Raw genomic sequence first — 25,160 nt, 5'->3', positions numbered from 1 at the left:
CAATATTAAGGGCACAAGAAGAGCCCTGCTGCATCAGGCCAAAGGCCCCTCTATCTAGTTCAATATCCTTTTCTCACCGTGGCTAACCAGATGTCTATGAGAAGCTCCCAATCATAGCTTGAGAGCAACAGCGACTGGTGTTCTGCCTGTGGAAGCAGAATGTAGCCATCGTGGCTAGTAGCCATTAATAGCCTTATCCTATGTGCAAAGGGAAATCCCCCCAGTTTTTCATTCATGCTGCTTTCTGCAGAACCATGCCATTTTCTGCCACATAACAGCAGGTCCTGGAATCCCCTTGTGCATTGCTGACCTTCCTCCAAAACCTAGTGGGTGCACGGAGCAGTTCGACAGTTGTGGATTTGCCTTTAATGGGACTTGGCTGACGATAATGGCTCCAATGATGAAGTATATGGGAAGGTGCTGTGCTTCTAAGATGCCTTGGCAAGGGGTATTAAGTAGTGAAGAAGCCCAACTCTCAGCTCCAATCCTGCAAAGGCCACTTCCTTTGATACATGTGTTTCATGCTGTTCACTGAAATTTACTCTCTGGAACTTTCTTCTGGATGGGGGGCTGATGAACATGCTCCCCATAACAGATACCCGTGGTGTATACGTGGATGAGTGTGCCCCCAAACTTAATGGCCCTTCAATTACCCCCATGTGAGTATCCACATTCCCTTACATGCCCAGTAGTTGGCTAAAACTTGCTTGCAAAAGCCAGCCTTCATCCTGCACCCCTACCCTAGCACAAATACCTTCTGCTTCTGAGCTGTAACCCCGCAACCCTCCCTCACTTCCCCTTGTCCAAAGCCCTTTGTTTGGGGTGGGGGGGGGCTGGGGGGGCTCTCTTCCTGCTCCGCTCCCCTCTCCTCAGCATTCCATGAGAGTGAAACACAAGCGCTGGCAGGGACCATCTCTCTCTCTTTCTCTGGCCCATTCTCCAATTCCTGAACAAAGCCTGCCCCAGCTCTCCTGGGAGCTGAGCCTGAAACAGGAGAGGCCGCTGCTGCCTGGAATGGTGATTGCTCCTTTTCGGCCTACCTCAGGTTTCCATTGTGGGAGCTGGAGCTCAGGTGGGGGTAGGCTGGGGTTGAGGAGGGCAGAGGCAAGGATTGCAGGATTCTTGTGGTGGCCCCCCAGGCAGTGCCCTTCACCACACCCCTCAAATCTCTGGCGAGGGTTCTACCGGTTGACTCGGTTTGTTGAAATGCTGCAAAGTCTCTGGCTGTGGTTGCACATCCAAGGCGTCTCCTAAAGGCCTGGAGGCTGGCTTTGCCCTTGCCGCAACAGCGTTATTGCAAAACTACAGGAACCTTCTGATTTTCCATCCTGTTGCATTTTTAGCAGGACTCCTTCTAGGTCATGCCAGTTGGCATGGAAGCCTTCACCTCAGGCGCAGGAAGATCTTGCACCAGCTTCTTCTTTGTTAGGTAAATGTGGCAATGCAATGCTGCATGAATCCAGAGCAACCTGAGTTTCTTGTGCCCTCTTTGTCAACCAAACGAGGCACGTGGGAGATTTGGGGAGCTGTTGCTCCTTCGTTTTGGGAGTTCCCTGTTGACTAAATGTTGGGCACCCTAGTATCAAGATGATCGTGCTCAGGGCTGTGTGTTATTCTGTGTTTGCGCCGTGGTAGCCTAGCATTTGGCATTCTGGGCGTATAAAGTCCTGGCTTTACTTTTTATTTAAACTCCATCAGGTTTCTAGTCCTCATGACTAGCTTGAAAATTTGTAGACAATGCCTGATGCTGGAACTGGGCAGTAGCAGAGGGAACTAAGCAGAAAGAAGGTGGAAATTGGAGTACTCTCCCCTTCTTCTGCATGGGCTAGCAAATGCCAGATAAATTATCCAAAATAAGCAAATATGTGCAGGTATCTTCAAATTTGTACAAAATGATCAGGACCGCCCCCCCCCCCCGATGGCGCAGAATCAGTGTTACCTAGGAGCAAACTTTGATCAAAAATTTGTTTAATGCACATAACTCTGGTAATGAAGTTGCTTTTAGTTCAGGGATTTTCCAAACCAAATTCCAGGTGTGATTGCCAGCAAGGGGTTCTGGGTAAAAACTGACTGCTCCGGTGATGTAGAAAGCAAGATAGGAGCAGTAGCAAAAGGCACATGATGATGAAAATACAGGAACAGTGGCTGGAATAGGGGAGTTGATCTCAACAGCCCCCTGAAACTATGCAGAGGCTCTGTAGGTGGTTTTCACCTCCTCCCCCTGCTTGCCAGCCTGGTAGAAAGTTGATCCTGTGCAACGTGCCTGTTTGGTGCAGCGCAGCTGCCGAAGAATGGATTTGTGTCTGCGTGGATTCCATCCATTCAGGTCTTAGGTCCCACCTAAACTATAAGTTTACAGCAGTATCATACCACTTCAAACAGCCGTGGCTCCTCCCCAGCAATCCTGGGAACTGTAGTTTGCTAAAAGTTGTTAGGAGACCCTCTACTCCCCTCCCAGAGCTACAATTCAGATCCATTTCCATCTGGGATTAGGCATGGCCACAGAACTGAGTCATCCTTGGTCTCCCTGATGGATGACCTTTGTAGAGAGTAGGATGTGTGATCTTGCTCCTGTTTCTTGATCTCTTGTCAGCATTTGATACCATTGACTATGGTATCCTCCAGGACCGGCTCTGGGAAATGGGAGTTAGCAACACAGTAGGTTCCAGTCCTACCTTCAGGACTGAGTCCAGAAAGTAGCACTGGGAGAGTGGCAACTATGTTATGGTGTGCCATTCTGGTGCTATTTAAGACCTACATGAAGCCGTTGGGAGCCGTCTTTAGAGGTTTTGGAGCGAGGTGCCATCAGTATTCTGATGGTGCTCAGCTCTGTTTCTCCATTACATCTGAATTAGGAGAGGCCGTGCAGTCCCTCGGGCATTGCCTGGACGCAGTAGGGAAATGGATGAGGAGAAACAAGCTGAGCTTGAATCCTGGCAAGATGGAGGCATTGCAGGTGAGTAGCTCCAGTGTCCAAGAAATGGGTAAGTAACCTGCCCTGGAAGTGGTTGCAATCTCCCTGAAGGAGCAGCTTCATAGTTTGAGGGTGCTTCTGAATCCAGCTCTGCCACTGGAAGCTCGGGTAGCCTCAGTGTCTAGAAATGCCTTTTACCGGCTTGTGGTTGGTTTGACAGCTAAATCTTTTCCTGGACCAGGAAAGCATTGCCATAGTAGTTCATGCGTTGGTTGCTTCAAAACTAGACTACTGCAACGCACTCTATGTGGGGTTCCTTCACGCTTGATCTGAAAGCTGCAGTTAGTGCCGAATGCTGCAACATGATTGCTGACAGAAGCAAGACCCTGTCAGCAAATAACACTTGTGCTCAGAGATTTGCACTGATTGCCGATTTGCTGCTGGGCCAAGTTCAAGGTGTTACTATTGGTATCTAAAGCCCTTAACAACTTGGGACCAATTTACCTACGAGATCTCCATACCCCACATTTTGCCCACTCAACCGCTTGGATTGGTGGAATTGGCACTACTACAGGTGCCACATAATACCTATTACTCATTTGTAAGAACTTGATTGTTTAGTGTAGCAGTACCTGCACTTTGGAACTCCCGGCCTGTTGAGATCAAGCAGGCGACTTCACTGTACTCTTTTTGACACCTGCAGAAAACATTCTTGTTTAGACAAGCCTGCCCAGATGGTTAGAAAATTGAGGTAATTTTAATCTGTTTTAGTATTTTAACTTTGGTGTGTTTTAAAGTACAATTGTGAATTTCTTGATTTTATTGTTTTATCTTTTTGCAAACTGCTTTGAGGGTTGTTGTTATTGTTGTTTGTTTTACAATCAAGTGGTGTATAACTTTTGTTAAATAAATAAATAATACAATTCTCAGAGTGGTTTAACAATCGATCCCTCTGTAGCTCTGTGAAGGGGAATAGTGGTCACCTAACAACTCTGAGCAAACTACAGTTCCCAGAATTCTTTGGGTGAGCCATGACTGTTTAAACTGATATGACGCTGCTTCAAATATATAGTGCAGATGGGGCCTCCGTTTTGTTTGTTTTCCCAAGTCCAGTTCCTCTCCCCTGCCTTCTTCCCTCTGGACCCCAAATGAAAGCCAACCCTTGTGGAACACAGTCCCCGGCAGCGAAGGTTGTTTTAATGGATGCATTACTTTAAATGAGCCCTCTGCCATCTGTTCCACCCCCTAATTACCAGTGCAAAAAATAACAAAACCATAGCTAGCGCAGGAGAAGCTAAAGATATAAGTGATTTAAATGCACCAATCTAGAGCTCTGTAAGCATCTGGGATGGGAAGTGTGTTTTCCTCCTTTCTTTGCTCTGCAACAGGAGGCTGGGTTGGACCATGTTGTGAGTAGGAGGGGGGGCACTCTGCTCCCTCCTCCTCCAACTGAAGAAGACTAGCTTTGCCTCAAGGCTAGATTGGATTTTAAGCTTTCAAAGTGCAAAGAAATGTTTTGCCTCTTCCTTTGTGGGTGCTGGTGCATTGTGGGAATGTGAGGGTGTGGGCTAACCATCCGTTCTGTTTTTTCCATTTCTGGGAGGCCCATTGTTCTGATTGCCTTTAAGCACTTTGGTGGCTTTAAAAGCAGCTGATCCCGTGTGTAATTGATCCCTGTGGATAACTTCTCCCTCACTCTCTTTCTCTCTGTCTTTCTCTCTCTCCCCTCCCTGTGCGGAAAAAGAAAATTCGGGGGAGTTGCTCCTACAGCACCCTTGATGCAGCCTGCAAAGTATTAAATTGATGGCCCTGCAGAGGGGAGCTCACAGTTTAAAGAAAGCAGAGCGGCAGATGATTAAGTGAGCGAAAGAGGCCTGAGTTGGAGGGGATGGGCAAAACAAAGTGTGTGTAACTGCATCTCTTACCTGTTGCTCTTCAGTATTTACGTGACATTGGATGCAACCATTTTAACCTACATTTTCATGGTCCCTGCAATTATTTCCTATTTCGGGTATAGGCAGAAGGTACAGCAAAGCAATTATTGCTTGCTTTCAACAAGTAAAGGTAAAGGTAAAGGGACCCCTGGCCATTAGGTCCAGTCGTGACGGACTCTGGGGTTGCGGCGCTCATCTTGCTTTACTGGCCGAGGGAGCCGGCGTACAGCTTCCGGGTCATGTGGCCAGCATGACCAAGCTGCTTCTGGCAAACCAGAGCAGCGCACAGAAATACCGTTTACCTTCCCGCTGGAGCGATACCTATTTATCTACTTGCACTTTGATGTGCTTTCGAACTGCTAGGTTGCAGGGACTGAGCAACAGGAGCTCACCCCGTCACGGGGATTCGAACCGGCGACCTTCTGATTGGCAAGTCCTAGGCTCTGTGGTTTAACCCACAGCGCCACCCACGTCCCTCTTTCAACAAGAGGGCATCCTTAAAGCAGATAGTATTGTAGAGTTGGAAGGGACCCCAAAGGTCATCTATTCCAACCCCCTGCAACACAGGGATCTCAGCTAAAGCATCAAGGGTGCTGTTGGCCATTAACTATGCCTTAATAGATATGGGTATGCACTAATGTTTTGTACTTTTGAAAAACATGGGATGAATATGTATGTATTTGATCAGGGATGGAGAACCTTTTTCAGCTTGAGGGCCGCATTTGCTTCTGGGCAATCCACTGAGGGCCACATGCAAATGATGGGGAGGGCTAGAGGCAAATGTGGGCGGAGCAACAAATGTGAATATTACGTTTCTAGACCAGGTTGGTTTACACATACTCTCATACACCCTTCTCTATCCAGACAAATGAGACATTTTTAGCGTTCAGGGACACAGTCCAGCAGGAAAAACCCAAAACATAGCTAAATCGGTAGAGCACAAGATTCTTAATCTCAGGTTCATGGGTTCAAGCCCAAAAGATTTATGCATTGCCGCGGGTTGGGCTAGATGACCCTTGTGGTCTCTTCCAGTTCTATGATTCTATGAAACCAAACCTTGGGGTGTGAGGTGGGATCAGTGAGGAGTGTGAAATGAGAGTTCTGAGGGCCAGACAAACCCTCCAAGTGTCCCTATTTTCCAGGGGCCACCCCAGTTTAGAAAAGCCATCCCAGTTTCTTATTTGATCCCAGAATGTCTTAGGATGTCCCTATTTTCATTGCAGAAATGTTGGAAGGTATGGAGTTATCTGACCCGCAAGCTGTCTGAAGGCAATCCTTTATAGGGAAGTTTCCTTTTAATGTTTAATGTTGTCTTATGTTTTTATATATGTTGAAAGCTGCCTAGAGTGTCTGGGGCGACCCAGTAAGATCTGTGAGGTATAAATAGTAAAATTATCATTATGGAATGGGGGCGTCCCTATTTTCATCAGAGAAATGTTGGAGGGTATGGCCAGATAGAGGTGATTGGAGGGCCACATTCAGTCTCTGAGCTGTCACCTAAGCAAAACTGATGCAAATCAGCCTTGCATGGTAGGTGAACTCTGAGGCTTCTAGATGTCTGGCCTTGGTCCAGGAGCATGTCACACCTGCACAGGGCTCAACATGCAGGTGGTAGCATGTGTCTGCAGTTACTGGTGTAGTACTGATGCTGCCCCATTGATAAAGCTAGTATGCTGCGTGATCTGTAAGGGAAAGGCCATATCTCAGTAGTGGAACATACACTTTGCAAGCAACAGGTCTCAGTTTCAGTGCCTGACATTTCCAGGAAGGATTGGGAGAGGGTTAAGATCAATAAGAATTTCAAGAACCATATTGTCAGAAAAGCAGTGTTTAATGTCTGGACAAAATACAAAGACTTATTGGAAAACAAAACTCCAAGGTGGCTTTCACCATTGGAAGCTAAGGCCCGGAAAAGACTCAATATGGAGGCCAAATGGCCGAAGTATTGGGAAATATTAGAAAAAGATGGAGATAATTGGAAATTGCAGAGTCAGGAGAAAATGAAAGACAAAGTGCGAGATTGGTTACATTATGCTCAGATTAAAGAAGTTTTTAAACTTGATAAAAAGTTAGGATTCCAGGTGGAAAAATCGAAGTTAGAAACAGAACTGTTAGAGCCTAAGACTAAGGTACTCTCAAGAATGTATAACTTGCTGTTAAAATGGAACACACAAGATGAAATGGTTAAATCGGCTATGATAAAGTGGGCACAGGACATTGGGTATAATATTATGTTTGAGGACTGGGAAAAGTTATGGACCATTGGGCTGAATTTCACTGCATGTAATGCTTTGAAAGAAAATGTAATGAAAATGATATATAGATGGTACATGACCCCAGTCAAACTTGCAAAAATATACCACTTGTCTGATAATAAGTGTTGGAAATGCAGGGAAAGTGAAGGAACGTTCTTTCACCTCTGGTGGACTTGCCCTAGGGTTAAGGCCTTCTGGGAAATGATATACAATGAGCTGAAAAAGGTATTTAAGTATACCTTCCCTAAGAAACCAGAGGCCTTCCTTTTGGGCATCGTTGACCAGAGGGTGCTAAGGAATGACCGAACATTTTTTATGTATGCAACAATAGCAGCAAGGATACTCGTTGTGAAGCATTGGAAAACCCAAGATCTACCCACACTGGAAGAATGGCAGATGCAACTGATAGACTATATGGAACTGGCCAAGATGACTGGCAGAATTCGAGACCTGGGAGAGGAGACGGTGGAAGAAGATTGGAAGAAATTTAAGGACTATTTGCAAAAATATTGTAAACTGTATGAATGTTAAGGAGGATGCTTGATCACAAACAACTTGGCACCACTGAATTAGATAAACTGAATTATGAAGATAAGCTAAATTTAGGAAAAAATCAACTTTTAGATAATGATTAGGCTAAACTAAAAAGTTTTAAAAAGTCAAATGAATATATCTAAAATTTAAGATACAACATTGGAAAATTAGATAAGGTGGGGACAAGGTGATAAATTGCTGAATTAATTTTTATATTTTGGAACGTAGGAGAGGGAGATGTGAGGAAGTCCAAAAAGGATAAGAAAATATGTTATGAAATGTGATGTTTTTTGTATGTTTCGTTTATTATGTTATAAAAAAACTATTAATAAATATTATATATAAAAAAAAAAAAGGACTGGGAGAGATCCCGTTCTGAAACGCAGATAACACCAAGGTTGCAGGTTTGATCCCCATAAGGGACAGCTGCATATTTCTGCATTTCAGGGGGTTGGAATAGATGATCCTCAGGGTACCTTCCAACTGTCCAGTTCTGTGAAACCCTGGAGAGTCTCTTACCAGGCAGGTTAGATCATACTGTGCTAGATGGAGCAATGGTTCATCACTTGGTATAGAGCAGCTTCCTATGACCTGTGTTTGTTTCTCACAGGGGAGTGTGTATGGCAACTGAATTCTATATTACTTGGTGTTGGACTTCAAATCCCATCGCCATGCTGGCTGGGCTGATGGGAGCTGAAGTCCAGTGCATCTGGAGAGCCACAGGTTCCCCACCCTTGCTTTTAGGCTAAAGCAGAGATGACCAAAGTGGTGCCCCCCTGAATTGTTGCAACTACAGCTCCCATCAGTCCTGACCATCGTCTCTGCTGGTTTGGACCAGCAGGCATTGGGAGGTTTTATTATGTCCATTGGTTTTATGGTCTTTAATGTTGGGTCTGTATTTTAATGAAATATTGAGTACAGCCCTGAATGCCTTTATGAATGAATTATAAACATTAATAACAATAGTAATAATGTCATCGGCAGGGTACCACATTGGCTACCCCAGGATTAGTGGCTTGTCAGAGATGATCGATGTGGCATGTAGAGAGCAGTGTGGCCAGATTGGAAGTGGCCTTGCCACATTGAGTTCAAAAGTACATATTTCATGTCACTTCTGGGGGTAGAGAACAGAGTTTTGTACACTGCCAGGAGAAGCTGGCTGGACGGTGCTGATTGGTTGGCCTTCTGTGATGTTGCCAAGAAACCTATCCTGCCTCCAGTGGTTTCAGGCCATGAATTTTTGTGCTGTGCTTGAACGATAACCTCTTTTTGCATAAAGCTTAGTGGGAGGGGTATGACCTGACCGCTAAGCCAGTATTCGATTCCTCAATAAGTACACCTGTCACTTCAGGTTCTAATGCTGGAGGGAAAGTCAGAATTATACCATGGCTGAGGGATGCTTTGTGGATACACTTCCTCACTTGTTCATTTTCTTTGTGCTGTCCTCAGTAGCCTCTTTGCTCACTCTCCAAAATCTGTGTTTGTTCTGTGGCCTCATTCAGACTATTGGAAACAAGCTGGGAATGCTCACACTCCTTCCTCTCTCTGTTTAATGCAATTTATTGATTGACAGGGCACCTGAATGGGCAAACCTGAGGGGAAAGTGGTAACCACCAGAGCAGCATTGGAAGCAGATGTCAAAGTGAGGTTTCCAGCTAACCATAGTTTACCAATTATGCCTTAGCAGACTATGGTTTGTGCTACATAGGAAACTGAGTAGTAGTAGTAGTAGTAATAATAATAATAATAATTAATAGTAATAATTTATTTATATTCCACCCATCCGGCTGGGTTTCCCCAGCCACTTGCTGAAGCCACATGCTAGCACATGAAAATGTATCTTGCTTCCTGGTTGAACTAAGTCAACCAGGAGACTATGCTGACCTGATTGACTGACCATAATGCTAGAAAGCAGCATTGCTGTTTAGACGATCCAGACAGCAGGCATAGGCAAACTCGGCCCTCCAGATGTTTTGGAACTACAACTCCCATCATCCCTGACCACTGGTCCTGTTAGCTAGGGATGATGGGAGTTGTAGTCCCAAAACATCTGGAGGGCCGAGTTTGCCTATGCCTGGTCCAGAGACACTCCTCTCAGTGGTAGGGTGCAGCTTCCTTACTATTCAGGTGTGTGGCCTTGGAATTCTTTTCCAGATCAGTTTCTGTGCCTGCAATTCCAGATTGTGGAGATGACCAGCTTTTCACCAGCTCCTTCTGGTGGGAAGGCTGCCCCACAATGCACACTTCCTCCCTGGTCTAAAAAGGCAAATGGTCCTTTCGTGCGGGCTTTTGATTTGGGATTTCTGCAGCAGAAGGAAGATTTAACTTGCTTCACGGTGGGATCCATGGCAACTTGATCTTATAAGGGGGCCTGCTGTGTACTCTGTTCCATGGTAAGCTGGAATCTTTTGTAGTTTGGCTTGACTTGTGAGCAGAATGCAAGGTGGTTGGCTGCTTCATATCATCACGACTGAGATGGCTCCCACCCCGTGCTACTTTTAGAAAAAGGTTAATGATGTATTGGCCATGAGATCAAAATATTTGCTGGAATTGCGAAAGTGGCATGTGGTCTCTTGAGTGACCAACATGGCCATGTATATTAACCTTTCTACTTCCAATAAAGTATATATGTGAGAGTGTAGCTGTGTTTGAATGGCAATATCTCAGTTTTAAATAAGCTAAGAGATGAAAAAGCCTTTTGGCTGCATGCACAGTCCCTTTGCAGAAATTGTCAAACCTCAAAGTCTATAGTTTCTATTTAATCTAAACCAGGAAATTATGCTTAACGGCTTTGGAACAAGCCAGGATATTAAGCCATGGTTTGACATTGGCTTAAAAAACTGGCTTGTTCTGAAGCAGTTAACCATAGTTTTCCGGTTTGGATTAAATGGGAAGTACTTCGTGGGAGACTTCCTGGTTTGTTTGCTCACTCTGGTGAAGGGAAGAACAAAGGGGCTATAATGTGGCTCCTTCATATCTTAGCTTATTAAGCCCAGGTGTAGCTGTCCAAATGTGGCCAATGTGTCTCAGTATCAATTGTGCCACGTTTGCTATGAATCTGCTGCGGTCGGCTGGGATCCTGTTTCACGTTTGGGTCTCTTGACCATTGGATGCACCAGAAGCTCTGCATATTTTCCTCTGTTCTTCCAAGTCCACATGAGCAGCTTGTGCTTCTGCAGCTGCTGGTTCCTTCGAAAGCGGTTATATGGCACAATGCTGCACTCTTGATGCAAGCCTTTCTCTCTTCCAGTACTATCCAGTCCTCCTGTAGGTTGTAGGGTTCTTACTTGCTCTGTTTAACTGATCAAGTTTCAGGGAGGACATAGGCTTTGTTTCCCATCCGTGCATTTCCCTCCCCCCCCCCCCCACGTCCTACTGAAAGCCTGTAACTTTTTACCACTCAGGTACTATTTTTGCATCAGTGATATGTCACAGAATACACCTGCGGAACACAACAACCAAACACCGGACAGCAGGCAGCCCTTATCGCACAACCAGTGGGGTGTAAAGCTGTAAGATGCTCCATCCTCTGTAACAAGCCTTTCATGCAGTGCTGTGTAAAGAGGAGGCATGGCCAAGGAAGAGAACAGTGTTACATGGAGGAATCAAAACAGGAGCCAGAGGAGACTGCTTCCTACCTCTCTTGGCCCATGGCAGCAAATGGACCCAGGTCTTAAATCAAGAGCAGCTGGATTGATGGAGGATCCAGGGAGTTGCCCAGTCTGTGCAGCGTTCAGCAAGGAGCAAACTGTGACAGGCATAGAACTGCCCTGCTTCTCTCCCCACAAAAAATAAATAAATGTGTGTGTATGTCTTTGTTCCCTTGTGCTCCAGCATCCGTGCGTTAGATTGCAGCAGATGCACAGGCACTGCAGGAAAAAGGGGAATTAAGTTGGGCTGGAGGAATTTTAAAGATTGCTGCAGGCCTGAGGGTCTTAGACACCCCTGTGGAGATGGGCAGTCATGCAGAATTAATCCTATCGGCATCCTAGCTTGGCTTCAGCGGGTACAGATTTTCTGGAGAGGAGATGGGGGCAGGAAAAGAGGAGGGGCTGTGAGTGGGGGGGTTGGGGGGGAGAGAGAGGCAGCTCTTTGACAGGATGTTAAATTTTTATAATAAAAAATTAAAAGCCTTAACATTGCCTTCACGGGGCTTGCAGCAGCAGGGAGATGAGCCAATTCTGCGAGGGCTGAGAAGGCAAACTTGTTTGCTCTGTTGGGCAGATCCTCAAACACTGTGTGTGTGTGTGTGTGTGTGTGTGTGTGTGTGTGTGTGTGTGTGAAGTTATGTGCCCAGTTATGTGCCTGGGGTCATATCTTGCTCCACTGAAGCAAGGCCATTTTTTGCATTGATGAGAAGTTGGGTTTTGACTGTGTGCAAGGGGACACATTTGCCTTTCCCCCCATAGATTTTCTTGCCCTCATCCCCCCCCATGTCCTGTGTCTTTCTCTCTGCTTACTTTTATCCTAGCTCTCCAATAATGAGAGGCTGTTTTGCTCTTCAAAGGGAAGACTTGATCATCACACCCCATGGCACAGGATTGTGATGTATCAAGAGATGAGGGTGGGTGAGTGCTGAGCTTTTGAACCACAGGCACTTGGAAGACTCCCCCCCCCTCTCTCCCGCCCCCATGCCTCTGTGACCAGCAGCATGTGACTGATGAGAGCCCTCATGTTTTAATGGGTGATCTCTCCAAACAGTAAAGCAGTCCCCCCCCCAACTCCAAATCACATGGCTTGCCATGCCACCAGCTTTTTGGGGGGTGGGGAGAAAGGGGGTCTCCAAAGAGGCCACGAATTGTGTAGGCCACCTCTTTCTTACCAGGGTAACACATGCTTCCCTCTCCCAGAGACCGTGAGAATTGCCCTGTGCGCAGCCGCCTTGCTGAAGTTGGACGCGCTCGTGTGGGAGAGGGCAGGAAATGACAGTCCTGTTCTGTGCAAAAGCAGCAAAGGAAGTCTCTCTCTCTCTCCCCCCCCCCTTTCTTTCTCCCTCCTCCCGGCTCCCACCCCCATACCACATGCCCTGTGGTGTCGTGGCGCTTTAAAGCTGGGCAGTGCTGCCGTCCATGGAGTGTTCTGCAGCTGTTGCCTAGCCCTCTGCTCCTCTGTTTTATAAATAATGCAGCACAGAGGCGTGTTGGCAGAGAGCTTCACAGACAGTTGGATCGAAGGAGCCTTCAACACATAGCAGCAGGCGGGGGGGGGGGGGCGGTTAGGTGGAGGTGGTGTGTGCATGGAGTGTGTGTGGGGGGAGAGAAGTGATGCAACTCTAACCTTGTGGTCACTGAAAGTAGAAAGGTTTCACATTGCTTGCTCTGCTGTGTGAAGGGCAGACGCAGCCCCTGGGTATTGGTCAGATGGTTCTTTCCTGTCCTTACGGTAGATCCAAGGGGAGATAGATTTCGGAGCAGGGAGGGTAAGGTTGTTATTATTTATTAAATTTGTATGCCGCCCTTCGTCAGAAGACCCCAGGGTGGTTCGCAACAGAAAAATACAGAGTGAGAATACGAAATGCGTAATACAAAAACAAGCCAATAACCCACCTTCTACAAACAGAATATTAATCAGCCAAATGCCTTGTTGAAGAGAAATATTTTTGCCTGGCACCTGAAGATATGTAATGAAGGTGCCAGGAGAGCTTCCCTGGGGAGAGCATTTCCCAAATGAGCCACTGCGGAAAAGACCCATTCTCATGTTGCTATCCTCCAGATCATCTCTTGTGTAGGGGCACACAAAGAAGGGGCTCAGATGATGATCACAGGGTCTGGGTCAGATCATACGGGGAGAGGCGGTCCTTGGTCCATTTAAGGCTTTATCTGTCAAAACCAGCACTTTGAATTGGCCCCCGGATTGGCAGCCAGTGCAGTCAGGCAGGATTGGTATAATGTGCTTAAACAATCTTTCCCTGGTGAGCAGCCAGTCTGCCAAATTGTTCTCCAGCTAAAGTTTCCGAACCATCTTCAGAGGCAGCCCTACGCATAACATGTTGTAGTAATCTAGCCTAGATGTTACAAGGGCATAAACAACAGTAGACTGTCGCTGTCCAGATAGAGGCTCCGCTGGGCCACCAGCCAAAGCCGATGGAACGCACTCCGCACCACTGAGGTCACCTGAGCCTCAAGCAAAGGATCCCGGAATACCCTGCTCCTCCAGAGGGAGTGTAACCCCATCAAGAGCAGGCGATCTCCCACCCATCCGGTCTAGGGAACCACCCACTAACAGTGCCTCAGTCTTAACTTGATTGAGCTTCAGTTCGCTGGCTCTCATCCAGTCCATTACCAAAGCGGGACAACGGTCCATCTCACCCACTGCTGCACTCCCCAAGCATCACCCTCTTGAAACGACCATCCAAGTAGGACAGTGGCTGTGTGCTTCCCCCACCTTTGAGGTAGCATGCCTCATAGGTATCATTGGCTGCAACATGCAAGTGGAGAGAGTGCTATTGCACTCAGATTCTGTGTGTGGGTTTTCCAAAGGCATCTAGATGCCCACTGAGAACAGGATGCTGAACTAGATGGGCCTTAGGCCTGATCCAGCAGGACTCTTATTATATATTATATTATGAGGGCTGAGGAGCTGCTTCTTCCTGGTTGGAAGCTGGGACAGTTACTTTCAAGCCTTCACTAAGGTATTTTTCACCAGAGGATCACAGAATGCTCTCTAGATCTTTAATTTACAACTTTCCACTTTGCTTGGGGTGGTTGGTTGTGGTAGAGAGGGGTGGGGGTAGGATACATCTAATTGCAGTGGGTGATGCAGAGAGGAGGACCTGCGAAGACATTGTACAGGCATTTGCCAAGGTGAAAATTGGGAGGCCTTGGCTTACTCATCCACTATGGTTACTAGCATATGCTTTGAGAAAGGAGTAAGAACATCCCCCATCCTCTCACCCCCAAGATCCCTCAGCGGCAATTGTGAAACACACTTGTTTCTGCAAAAATCAGGAACAGAACCCCTGTGGCATCGTTCTGCCTTTCCACAGGCGTTCCTACCACTGAGTACAGTCTTCACTTTGGGGATCAGGGGGTCAATTTGTGCAGAGGGAGTGGGGAATGGTGAGGAGAGAAGCAGCATGCGTGAATACCAAAGCCGTGTGTGTGTGAGGAGGAGGAAAATGGTATTCTGGAAGCACCCCGTGGAGACTCCCAAGGGACACCCACGCATGGCGGGGGCCATTGTGTCCTCTCTGCTTCTCCGTGGCCCAGCTGGACCCTGGTAGATCCCAGCTTGAAAAGGTTACCATAGCAACCTGCAGTTGTTAAACTAGCCTGAGTAAACATTAACAGAGAGACCCCCTGTGCGGTTCAGGGTCAGAGGCCGGGGTGCTTGGCAGGAGACTTGCGGGGGGTGTCGGCTGGAAGAACCAAGGGCGGGGGAGAGAAGGCACTAGTCAGGGGTGACTTTTGTAGCTGGATGCGAGGCCTTGTCTAATTTTGGACCTGTGGTTGTCTGGCAGACCTGCCCTGCGAAAGTGAGTAGAACTGAGGGGCAAATGATGGCCGGGATGAAGGGTCCTCCCCCAACTTCTGCCGTCCAAACTGCATTACTGCTGCCTGACTCAGAAACCCACTCTCATCCTTATGAGAGGAGAGAGGTTTTAAAGTTTAAGCGGAGAGAGACAGTGGTTGGGTTTTTGCTTCGCATGCATAAAGCCCAAGGTTCAGTCCCTGGCAACTCCAGGTAGTCTGAACACCTTCCTGAAACCCTGAAGAACTTCTGCCGGCAGTGTAGGCAATACTGAGCTACAATAGTCTCACTCTGTATAAGGCAGCTTCCAGCGTACTATAAATACCCCAGGCTTAGGGACACTTGCTAGGAGATTGGGAGGTGTGGGGCTTAAATCTTTGGTCAAGATAGGAACCCTTGCAGCTGCAAACTGGAGGTTTGGAGGTTCCATTTGCAACATGTGGGCAGCACTGAGGGAGAACCAGGCATTTCTGGATTCATTCCTTAAAGGGTGTGTCTGTGTCACTTTCTCTGGAGGGGAAGGACTTGAGCACCAGCCTCTCCCTCCCCATGCAATTTCTTGCCTAGCTGTCCACAGAGCCAGGAGGACGTGGAGGGCATGAGGGCAGCCTGCCTGCTTCCCTTGTATCTTGGGAACAAGCGGAGCGCGTCCCTGGGGGTGGAGATTTTGCATGGAGCCAGGAAGTTAGAGTCCTCTGTGAGAAGCTGGGTTTTTCCCCCTTCCCTCCCTCCCTCCCTCTCTCTCTCCAGCTCAGGGCTGCCTGCGGGGGCTGTCAGTCTCGTTTGATGGGAGGAAGATGGCTTCGTGGGCAACATGAGAATGTGTGGTGTGTGCTTCGGAGATGGGAAGGGGCGGGGGAGCCTTACTTCAGAATGATGCAGCTTTCAAAAGCCCTGTGTTGACTCACAGGCTCTAGGCTAGAGTTATCAACACCTGCCCTTGAAGGGTGTTTCTGTGCTTTTTTAATTGCTGCATCTTAGGGGAGGCTCGGCAGGTATGGGATTAGGTTCTCCTGTCTGTCATCCTCAGCGTCGTTTTGCTGGTTATTGAAAGCACAGGTTGTATGCCTTTTGGAGAAATAATTGGTAACCTTAAAATGCTTGCTTTTAAAAATTTTATTTTCTGGCATCAAGTGGTCCACCTGAGGTGGACCCCAAAATGGCACCCCCTCTACCCACCAGGGAAGAAGGGGTGAGGGAAGATTTGCGTCAGGAACAGGAGTGGAAGAAAGAACAGCATCAGCATCTGCTGCCCCAGTGGATCTTGCTGTCTGAAGCAGTTGCTTCACCTTACTCAATAGGTGGGACGGCCCTTATCTAGACCGTAATAATGGACCTCCGCATCTCTTTGAGGGGCTCCCATTTCACCGATGGGGGAGCTAAGCTTACCAGGATGGTAGATGAGAAGTCCATGGAGGAATTGTACGTGGTGCAGTGTTGGTGTTTCCTAATAGGGATGTGGGAAGTCAGGTCCATCTGGCTCAGTGTTGTCTACACTGACCAGCAGTGGTTCTCTGGGGTTTCAGCCAGGAATCCTTTCCAAAGCCCTGCCTGGAGATGCCAGGAATTGATCTATAGCCCTGCACCTAATGGTGGCTTTCATTTTTAAGCTTTGGCACTTAAAATCTCCCAATTTTTCATCCTTTTGCAGAGGAAGTAAACTGAAACAGGACCTCCTGTTTCCGTGTGGAATGACTGCTACGACCTAAAAGCTAGGTGCTGAACTGAAGAACTTATTTATTTATTTATTGCTTGCTTACTTACATTAGTGGAATGGGGCTGAGATTAGAGCCTGGGGTGGTGGTTTGTGTTTTGGGCTCCTGCAGGGTTGGGAGGCTTGGAGTCGCTGAACTGAGCACTCGGAAGGCCAGGAGAAATCTGCCCAGCTGTCGCTCTCATTGATGCAGGTGTGTGGCTCAGATAAACAGGGGTGGCTTCTGCCAAGTGGTGGCAGTGGCTCAGCGAGAGGGTCTCCTTGCTGTTCTTTGGATGCAAAGAAAGATTATAGTGCTGGGTCTGGCAAGGCATCCTCTTCTCCCCCCATCCCAGCGCCACACACGGTGCTTCCTGCAGTCCTGGGATCCGGAGCTTGTGCTCCATCCGTCACATATTTTGCTTGGCACATTTGGGGTTTCTAAGCTCCTTGGACAAGCAACAGAGGCTGGGTAATGATCTCAGACCAATTAAAGGACAAGAATCCCATGTTGACTTTGCAGCAGGGCCCTGGAGGTACATCTGTGCTACAAATGTGACTTGGTTTTAAATCAGTTTTAGCTGTCAGGCTGTCCCCTCCCACCCCCAGGAACCCTGGGAACTGTAGTGTTTTCCCCCACGACAATTATTGAGGAATCCTCTTGTCAAATTCAATTCCCCAAACTTCCTAAAATTGGGAGATGGGGGCGGGATGTATAGCAGTTAGATAAACCTGGAGCTTGTTTAAGGCTCCAGTCCTGTTGAACTCAATGGGACTTCTGAGCAGACAGCGTATAGGGCTGTGCTGTAAATTTGCCTCGCTTGGTTTATAGGGAGATGCTGCTGCTTTCAGCTCCCTGGAAGGCTTGGCTCCATATATGAATCTGCTCTGGAGCAGCTGGCATCTTATTTGGCTGTTGCTCCAGGGTTCCCCTCAGATCCTATTCCTGCTCTTCTTCGCCATATGGGGGAAGATAAGTTGTGCGGCTGGCTGTCTCGGTCCTGCATATGTGCCTTCCCCACATCCTTGCCTGACATTCTTGACCTAGCCCTCTGCAGGACAGCATCCACCCATTGCGGCTGGCTTTGGCTCGAGTTAGCGTCAAGAGACGAAGGCAGGGGGGAGTGTTCCAGGGAGTGGGGGACGTAGAAGTATGTTTGTGGTGAGGATGAGCAGTGTTAGAAACTCAGATATATAAGCTAATTGCCAAATGGGACTTTCAACCTGGGTTACGGTCACCACAACAAAATATCCAGGCGCCTTTTTTCTTCTTCAATAAAGCTGCTGCTTCTTATTCATTTTGTTTCTATACCACATTATATTTTAAAGGGGGGGGGGGAGAATCTCAGAGCGGCTTACAACACATCAAATAAAACAATGAAACAAATTCAAGCTTCAAGGAAAATGTTTCAGATCCTTCCCTAAGTGACATTTTGCTTCCCCATATTTATTTGCCTACTTAATTTATATAGCTGCCCCATAGCAGAAGTACTCTAGGAAGTCAGTGTGATGTAGTGGTTAGAGTGCCTCTATAGGACGTGGGGGATCAGGGTTCAAATCTCCACTCAGTCATGAAGCTCAGTTGGTGACCTTGGGCCACGTAAGCCTTGGAGGAAAAGGTGGGATATACAAATGCAATAAATACGCTCTCCTTACCTGCTTAAGAATGCTGGAGGGGCCAGCAAGATGGAGATGTTGGCTGCCAACCTTGTATCCAGAAATCTCCATGTGATCGCAATTGGACCTGCGCCAGTTGCAAAATGCGCCTGGCATCTGGGAAATTTCTAACACTGGGATGGGGTGCTTCTCAGCAACAGAAGCTCCACTGCCTCCCCTATACTCAGCCATTGCCACAAGTCAAATCTGAGCCTTTTCGCCCCCTCCCTAATTTCTGGCTGTCACTACTATCCCGTTCCAGGGTGTGGGGAGCCACATGCTACCATCCACTATCCCCCTCACCCCAAACTCCAAAACTCCCATGAAGAGGGATGTTCTCCCATGTGCTTATTAATGAGAGGCGCCCCTGGCAACAGAGGTTTGCTTGCACCCTGGGTGTGAGAATTGCCGCTTCAACTTCCCTTGCCAGCTTCAGTAAGCCTGCACAAGCTGGTTGTCAGCCGTGGCTCCCTGCAAGGTTGGCAAAATTGGGGGTGATGGGGCTTATGGCGCGCCAGCCATCGTTGCGGATAAGAGTCCTCTGCCCCCTCATTTGTGCTCGGGACTTCAGGACAGTAATGGAGCTCATTAGTTGGAGGTTGCAGGTGCCCTGGCTACCCTGCTCGTCCCAGAGGGCTGTTAATGAGCGGCCGGCCGTTAACTAGCAGCTCGGCTCTGCACTCTCGCTCCTTCTGAGCAAGATTTGAAGGCAGGAATCCCAGGGCTGTGTGTGTGTGTGGAAATTGCAGAATTGTCTTGCAGCACAAGGTAGGAGAGGGCGGGAGTGCAGTTTGGGTTTGCTTGGCTCAGAAAGGAAAGAGTTAAAGGGACAGCTCTCTCCCCCCCCCCAAATTAAACCCTTTCCCCCACCTTGCCCTTTTAATATTTTGGTGCCATCTTATGTGTGACCTTAGCTTTCAGATGCACCTAGCCTGCAGATGGGGACTTTTCAGATTTCCTTTCTGGGGGTGGCCTGTGGCTATTTGTGAAAGCAGGAGCATGCCCCTGTACCTTGGCACCTCTCTTTTAGGCGTGGGGTGGGGTTGTGCTCCTCATGAGTAATTGTGTTCCAGCAGATGGGACCCATGCCACACAGCGCCAAATGCACAGGGAGGGAGTGCATAATGGGTTTGCGGGCAGTTCTGCCTTCAGCAGCAGCAGCAGCAGCCGTGCTCCAGTGTCTGGGTCTGTGTGGTGTGGCTGAAACTGCTCTTGTGTGTCACTGCACCCCTTCTCTGGGGCTCTGGCGCTGCTCCGCCTACTCCTTCCCACTGCTGTGATTGCTGTTGGCCCTGGTGGTTAAATGCTGATTGCACTTTCAGGCCTTCTGGCCTAGTTGTCTAACAGCCTGAAACCTGCAGGAAGATTGAGTAGAGACTCCCTGCCAGCAGTGCGCCTGCAGTCGGCTGATTTCCCCTCTCTTATATGCACTGCCACTTGCACCTGATTAGCTCAGGCTGCTTCTTTCGCCTGCAATGCCAAACCCTCCCCCCCCCCTTCCTAAAATCACAGTCCTTTTTTGCTATCCCCAACCCCTTCCTCTGTTGAGGTCTTAAATACAGCTGCTGTGCTGAGCCTGACCTCCTCCGATCATGTAGTTAACTGGGAATCTGTCTTTGGGGCAGCATAATTGGGCAGGCTGAATATGAGGAAAGCAAGTAGAAGCCTTTGACTCTTGTTTGGTCAGTTTTCCTCTGACTTGAGGCAGAGCAGAAACCCTATGTCTTTGTCTGATTGTGGAAGACATGCTTGGAATTTCAGGGGCAGTTGGGATTTTTAAGGTCTTGCTTTAAGTTTCTAGTCCTCATGGTGGATAGAGAAAGCACTTGAGTAGGAGCATACACAATCTCTTCAGGTGTCTCTCTCCAGTATTTTGGGAGGGGTAAAGTTCTGGTCCACCCCAGAGGAGACTTGGTCATATTCCCTTCTCATCAATGCCAGTACTCCTGATGCACTGGTACTTTTTCTGCTGGTGGCAGATTCCACACCCCCCATCTGAATTTAAGCATAAACATTTTATGTAAAATGAGCAAATGTACACAAATCCCACTGATATGTAACAGTTAATCTGAGCATAGGATTTTGGGTTCATTGATGTGGAACATGGATGCTTATGGAATGGAATATAAAGAGAGGTGTGTGTGTAATACCCGTGTTGTGCGAGAGGCTAGGGCTGATTGAATGAGTATACTATTTAGTAGCACTTTAAATCTGAGGGTGATCATTCACTACTGCACACTGTAGATAAAAATCAATAATTGAAAAACCAGTTAAATCATTTTAATATATATATATTCAATTACTAGCTGCCTTAAAAAACACACACCACTATATTGTATTCAAATTTTGTGTTAAACAAGCATGTTTGAGCTAACACTTATTGTCTCAATATTAAATCATGGCCATCTATCAGAATGGTTTGCTTCAGAAATAAAGCCAAACTTTCAAAGGGCCTTGGCCTCACACATTGCCTCTTTACCTTGTGTATTGTGAGTCCCTATTTTTTCCTGATTTGTGGCAAACCTTAACTTAGTTCCCCAGTTCCAATAAACAGATAAAACTGTTTGTCTCAAACCACAAAAGGGGGAGGGTATTGCTATGTGTGAATTGGAAGCTCCATGAGCACCTATTTTGTGCCCTCCAACTGTCCAGGCTTTGCAGTATTGTGGTTCTTGAAATATGAGCCTTTTATTCTGCCAATCAAACAGCATCAGCATTTACTTTCCTCGTCAACAAAAAACATAGTTTTGCCCAGAGCTACTAGGAATGTGGCGGGACTTCAGTGGCACTGTGGTCTAAACCACCGAGCCTCTTGGGCTTGCCAATCAGAAGGTCGGTGGTTCGGATCCGTGCAATGGTGTGAACTCCCGTTGCTCTGTCCCAGCTCCTGCCAACCTAGCATTTCAAAAGCACACCAGTGCAAGTAGATAAAGAGGTATCGCTGCAGCGGGAAGGTAAATGGCATTGCTGTGTGCTCTGGCACTCATAACGGTGTCCCCTTGTGCCAGAAGCGGCTTAGTCATGCTGGCCACATGACCTGGAAAGCTGTCTGTGGACAAACACCGGCTCCCTTGGCCTGAAAGCTAGATGAGTGCCGCACCCCATAGTCACCTTTGACTGGACTTAACTTTCCAGGGGTCCTTTACCTTTTACCTTTACTAGGCTTCCAATCTTACATGTATTTGGTTTGCTCAGAATAAAGTTTCACTTGGTTCCATGGGACAAGTACACAGGAAACTGGCTTATACTGAACCAGATCATTGATCCATCCATCTGGGGACACCTAAGGGCTTAGCTACACTTTTTCTTGACCTGCTGCTTTCCCCCCACCCCCGAAATCTGCTCTTTAGCACTCAGTTGGAGCAAACAAGTTGGGTCTTCTCAGGGTTTATGCTTGCTCTGATTTAGCACTAAAGAGCTGGTTTCCCCTGAGAAAGGAGTGGGGCAAGGGAGAAAGCGCTCAGACCTGTGCCTAGAAAGCACAGGTGAAGCAGAAAATAATGACTGGTGCTTTCTAGGCACGGAACAAGTGGAATTGTGGACAAGCCCTAACTGGCAGTGTTTCTCCAGGGCTTCAGACAAGAATCTTGCCCAGCCCTACTTGGAGATGCTGGAAATCGAACTGGTACCTTTCTTTAAGAGGAAGTATTTTTCACTGCAAAAGGCATGTGGGCTTCATGGCCAAAGGGTTTGGATTATGTTCCTGTGTTTGTCTAAAAGCTTTATTTCGTTGCAAGTTGCTAGATTTCAGTGCCTGTAGAAACCAGGTAGTAGGCAAAGCATGGTGAGGAAATGCATGAATTTAAAAATGAGAAATTCCCTGCCCGTGCTGTTTCCAACAGAAACTACTTGCCAACAGAGGCAAGAGCTTCATTTTCCCATCCTCTTGTTGCTTTCCTTCTCCTGCTCCCATCAGATGCCATCGAAGTGTGAGCGAGGCATTTTAAGCTGTGGCGTGAGCACCGAGTGGAAGGATTTCATGCTCCCCCCTCCCCTTTCCTCCTACACCTCCTGCTGGCAACTTTAATGAACAGTGACAAGCCTCACAACTCTCAGCTGATATCCCTCCACTAAGGACAGCCACACAAATGGTGACTATGTTAAATGGTCTAAATCTTCCAGATATGTGGCTATCCACTGTGGCAGCGGCTAGGAATGCCAGAGAGAATTGAACCCAGCCCTGTTAGCAAATACAAGAAAGTTCTTCTCTTCCGCCCTGCCTCCCACATTGGATCACCCTGTAAGGTGTGCCTGGCTTCAGCCACTTGCAAATGATGCTGAGTAACCTTGGGCTTTGCTGCCCTCTTACTCCAGTAAGGCATAACTTCCCATTCCCAAACATCTTTTAACTGCGGCCCTGGCACCTTCCTTCAAGGACATCTCTGAGGTACCATATGGCTTGGTTTAGAGAGCAGCACAACTGTGGGCCTACAGAGCAGGTGTGAAAAGTGGAAGGTCACTGAGGGCTCCAAAGCTCCTTATATTTGCTGATTTCTTATATGTGCTTCGGGAGTTTGGGCATGTGTCTTTGGCGTAATTAGCCGGACTTAAAAAAAATAAATCCTAATCCTAGGATTGGCACTTTCTGTTTTGTTCCCTAGCAGGATGCTTTGCACAGGCAGAACCTTCACAGGTGCAGCTGTTCTAGCCATGCGGATACAGCGAAGAAAGGCTGCATCTGTTGAAGTCATACACACGTACTTGGTTAAATACAGAGGGATCCTATTGTTATAAAGCACTTTCCCCCAAACTGATGTCTTCCAGATGTTGCCTGGACCACAACATCCATAATAATCTCTCTGATCATTGGCCACACTCACTGGGCCTGATGGGAACTGTACTCCAAAATATGTAGGGGGCACCTCTGGATATACAGCCCTGCCCAGGGTAAATAAACTCGAGCTTGTAACTCTGAAAGGTCCTGTGGGGTCCACTGAACCTAGGTTTAAATCTCCAAGTCAACTGTGGAGGTTTCTTTGTCTGTGTAAAAATGGCAACAAACGTCACAGAGCAGTTGAGAGCATGAAAAACGCAGGTTAGCAAATAATGCCCATGCTGGCTAAATAGTTAAGTAGCCACTTGGACATTAGATTATTTATTTTTTTTGACAGAGGGAGTGGGATGGTGGGATAGAGGGCTATCAAATGGTGAACACTGGTATCCTGCAGGCCTTTCTCAAGTGTTCCTCTTTTTATCCACACTTTCTTTCTCTCTCCTCCCCTCCCCTCCCCAACTCATACACACAATTTTCACTTCTAATTAGCACGCTTGGCTATTCTAAGCCCACACTTGGCCTTCGGTTATCTCGGAGGGATTCATAGGGATTCATAGTGAACGAGAGAGCCGGGGTTGCTAGGTGAGGGCAGCGGCCATCTTGCTTAGCACATGGCTTGCTGCTTTTGAAGCAGGAGTTGGCGGCCTAGCCTCATAAGCCCATGGGGCTGCAAGAACCATGTTTTTTGTTTGTTTGTTTTAGTGTACCTCTGCAGAGGGGACAGACATGCCTCTTCTCTCTCTCTCTCTCTGCCTCTTCTCTGGGAAGAAAGAAAAAGAAGAGAGGAAGCAATAATGGCTGGCAGGCAGGTCAGATTGTAGCTCTGGGCAGGCATTTCTGGCGATCAAAGGGGATTTTGTGTGGAATGTCTGTGTCAGCTTAAGCAGCATGTGGGGGAGATCGAATGTGCTGGAGCAGGCAGTGGGGGGGGGCGGCAGGGTGAGAAACTACTCTCCTTGCCCCCTCCCTCCCTCCTCCTCCTCCTCTTGTGGATTCATCGCAACTTCCTGACCTCTAATGATCCTATCCTTGTGGGGAGCGGCCCCGGCTCTGCAGTGGGAGGGAAAGAGCTGAGCTTTCCAGGAGAAGGCCCGAGGGTGCCCTTGGGCTCTGCAGCAAAGCTTAGTGTAGCGGACGAGAGGGAAGCTTGGGTTGTAATAGCTCCCACGTTGCTTACTTGGTGCCTGGGCTGCCATGCTCATTGTTGTGGGGATGTAATCTCCTTCCACAAAATCACACTGAACCTGTCTTGGCAGGCGCAGCCTAGCAGCAGCCTGGCACCTGCGACCTAGCCAGGGAGGCTGGAAACGCCACCATATTCTGATGAAGTACGTAGCTTTGCGGGGGGAGGGGGGGGTCCTGGATCAAGCGCTGTCATTAGAGGACCAAGTGGCCTTGGTGGCATGGCCCACTTTTCACCAGCTGAGACTGGCCAGCCAGCTGTGTCTGCTCCTGGCTACTGTAAAGTGTTATACCTGGGGCTGCCTTTGAAGACTGTTCCGAAACTGCAGTTGCTGTAGAACAGGGGTGTCCAACTGGTCGACCGCAATCGACAGGTCGATCCCCGGGTGATCGTGGTCGATTGCGGGATCCTTATCGCTCGTGTTGTTTAGAATCATGTCTCCGTCCCCCTCCCCCCTTGGTCTTCCCTGCGCTTAGTGAGCATTCCTTTGTTGTCTGCTGTAGTGCTGTGTCTGTTAGCGGATGTGGTGTTAGTGAGCAATTTATTTTAATTCTGCACACTAACTGTTTTTTAAAAAGGTCAACAACTTTGGGAAGCCCCCCTGTAAAAAAAGCTCAAGTACTTAGACCTGTTCCCCTAAAAAAAAGCCAGAGGCACCGACTTGGGCCCCAGCACATGGGTGCTCAGCAATGTGTGTGTGCGACATCAGTGAGAATTTTGTGGGTGCCTAAGGCCCCTTGGAGTTGG

At 47.8% G+C, this 25,160-nt stretch overlaps 1 protein-coding gene across 1 annotated transcript in view; it reads left to right on the top strand.

Annotated features, from left to right (window-relative positions):
- Positions 1 to 25,160, top strand: part of AHDC1 (AT-hook DNA binding motif containing 1) — a 201,097-nt gene that overhangs the window by 18,982 nt on the left and 156,955 nt on the right. Inside the window, 1 exon segment of the mRNA XM_079985886.1 lies at positions 2,856 to 2,956. Within this exon segment, the coding sequence (XP_079842012.1) occupies positions 2,856 to 2,956 (101 nt within the window).

The sequence above is a fragment of the Podarcis cretensis genome (assembly GCF_951804945.1).
Source record: "Podarcis cretensis genome assembly, chromosome: 8".
Lineage (NCBI taxonomy): Eukaryota > Metazoa > Chordata > Lepidosauria > Squamata > Lacertidae > Podarcis > Podarcis cretensis.
The sequence above is the reverse complement of the archived record's forward strand: the minus strand, read 5'-3'. Positions and strand labels throughout refer to the sequence as shown.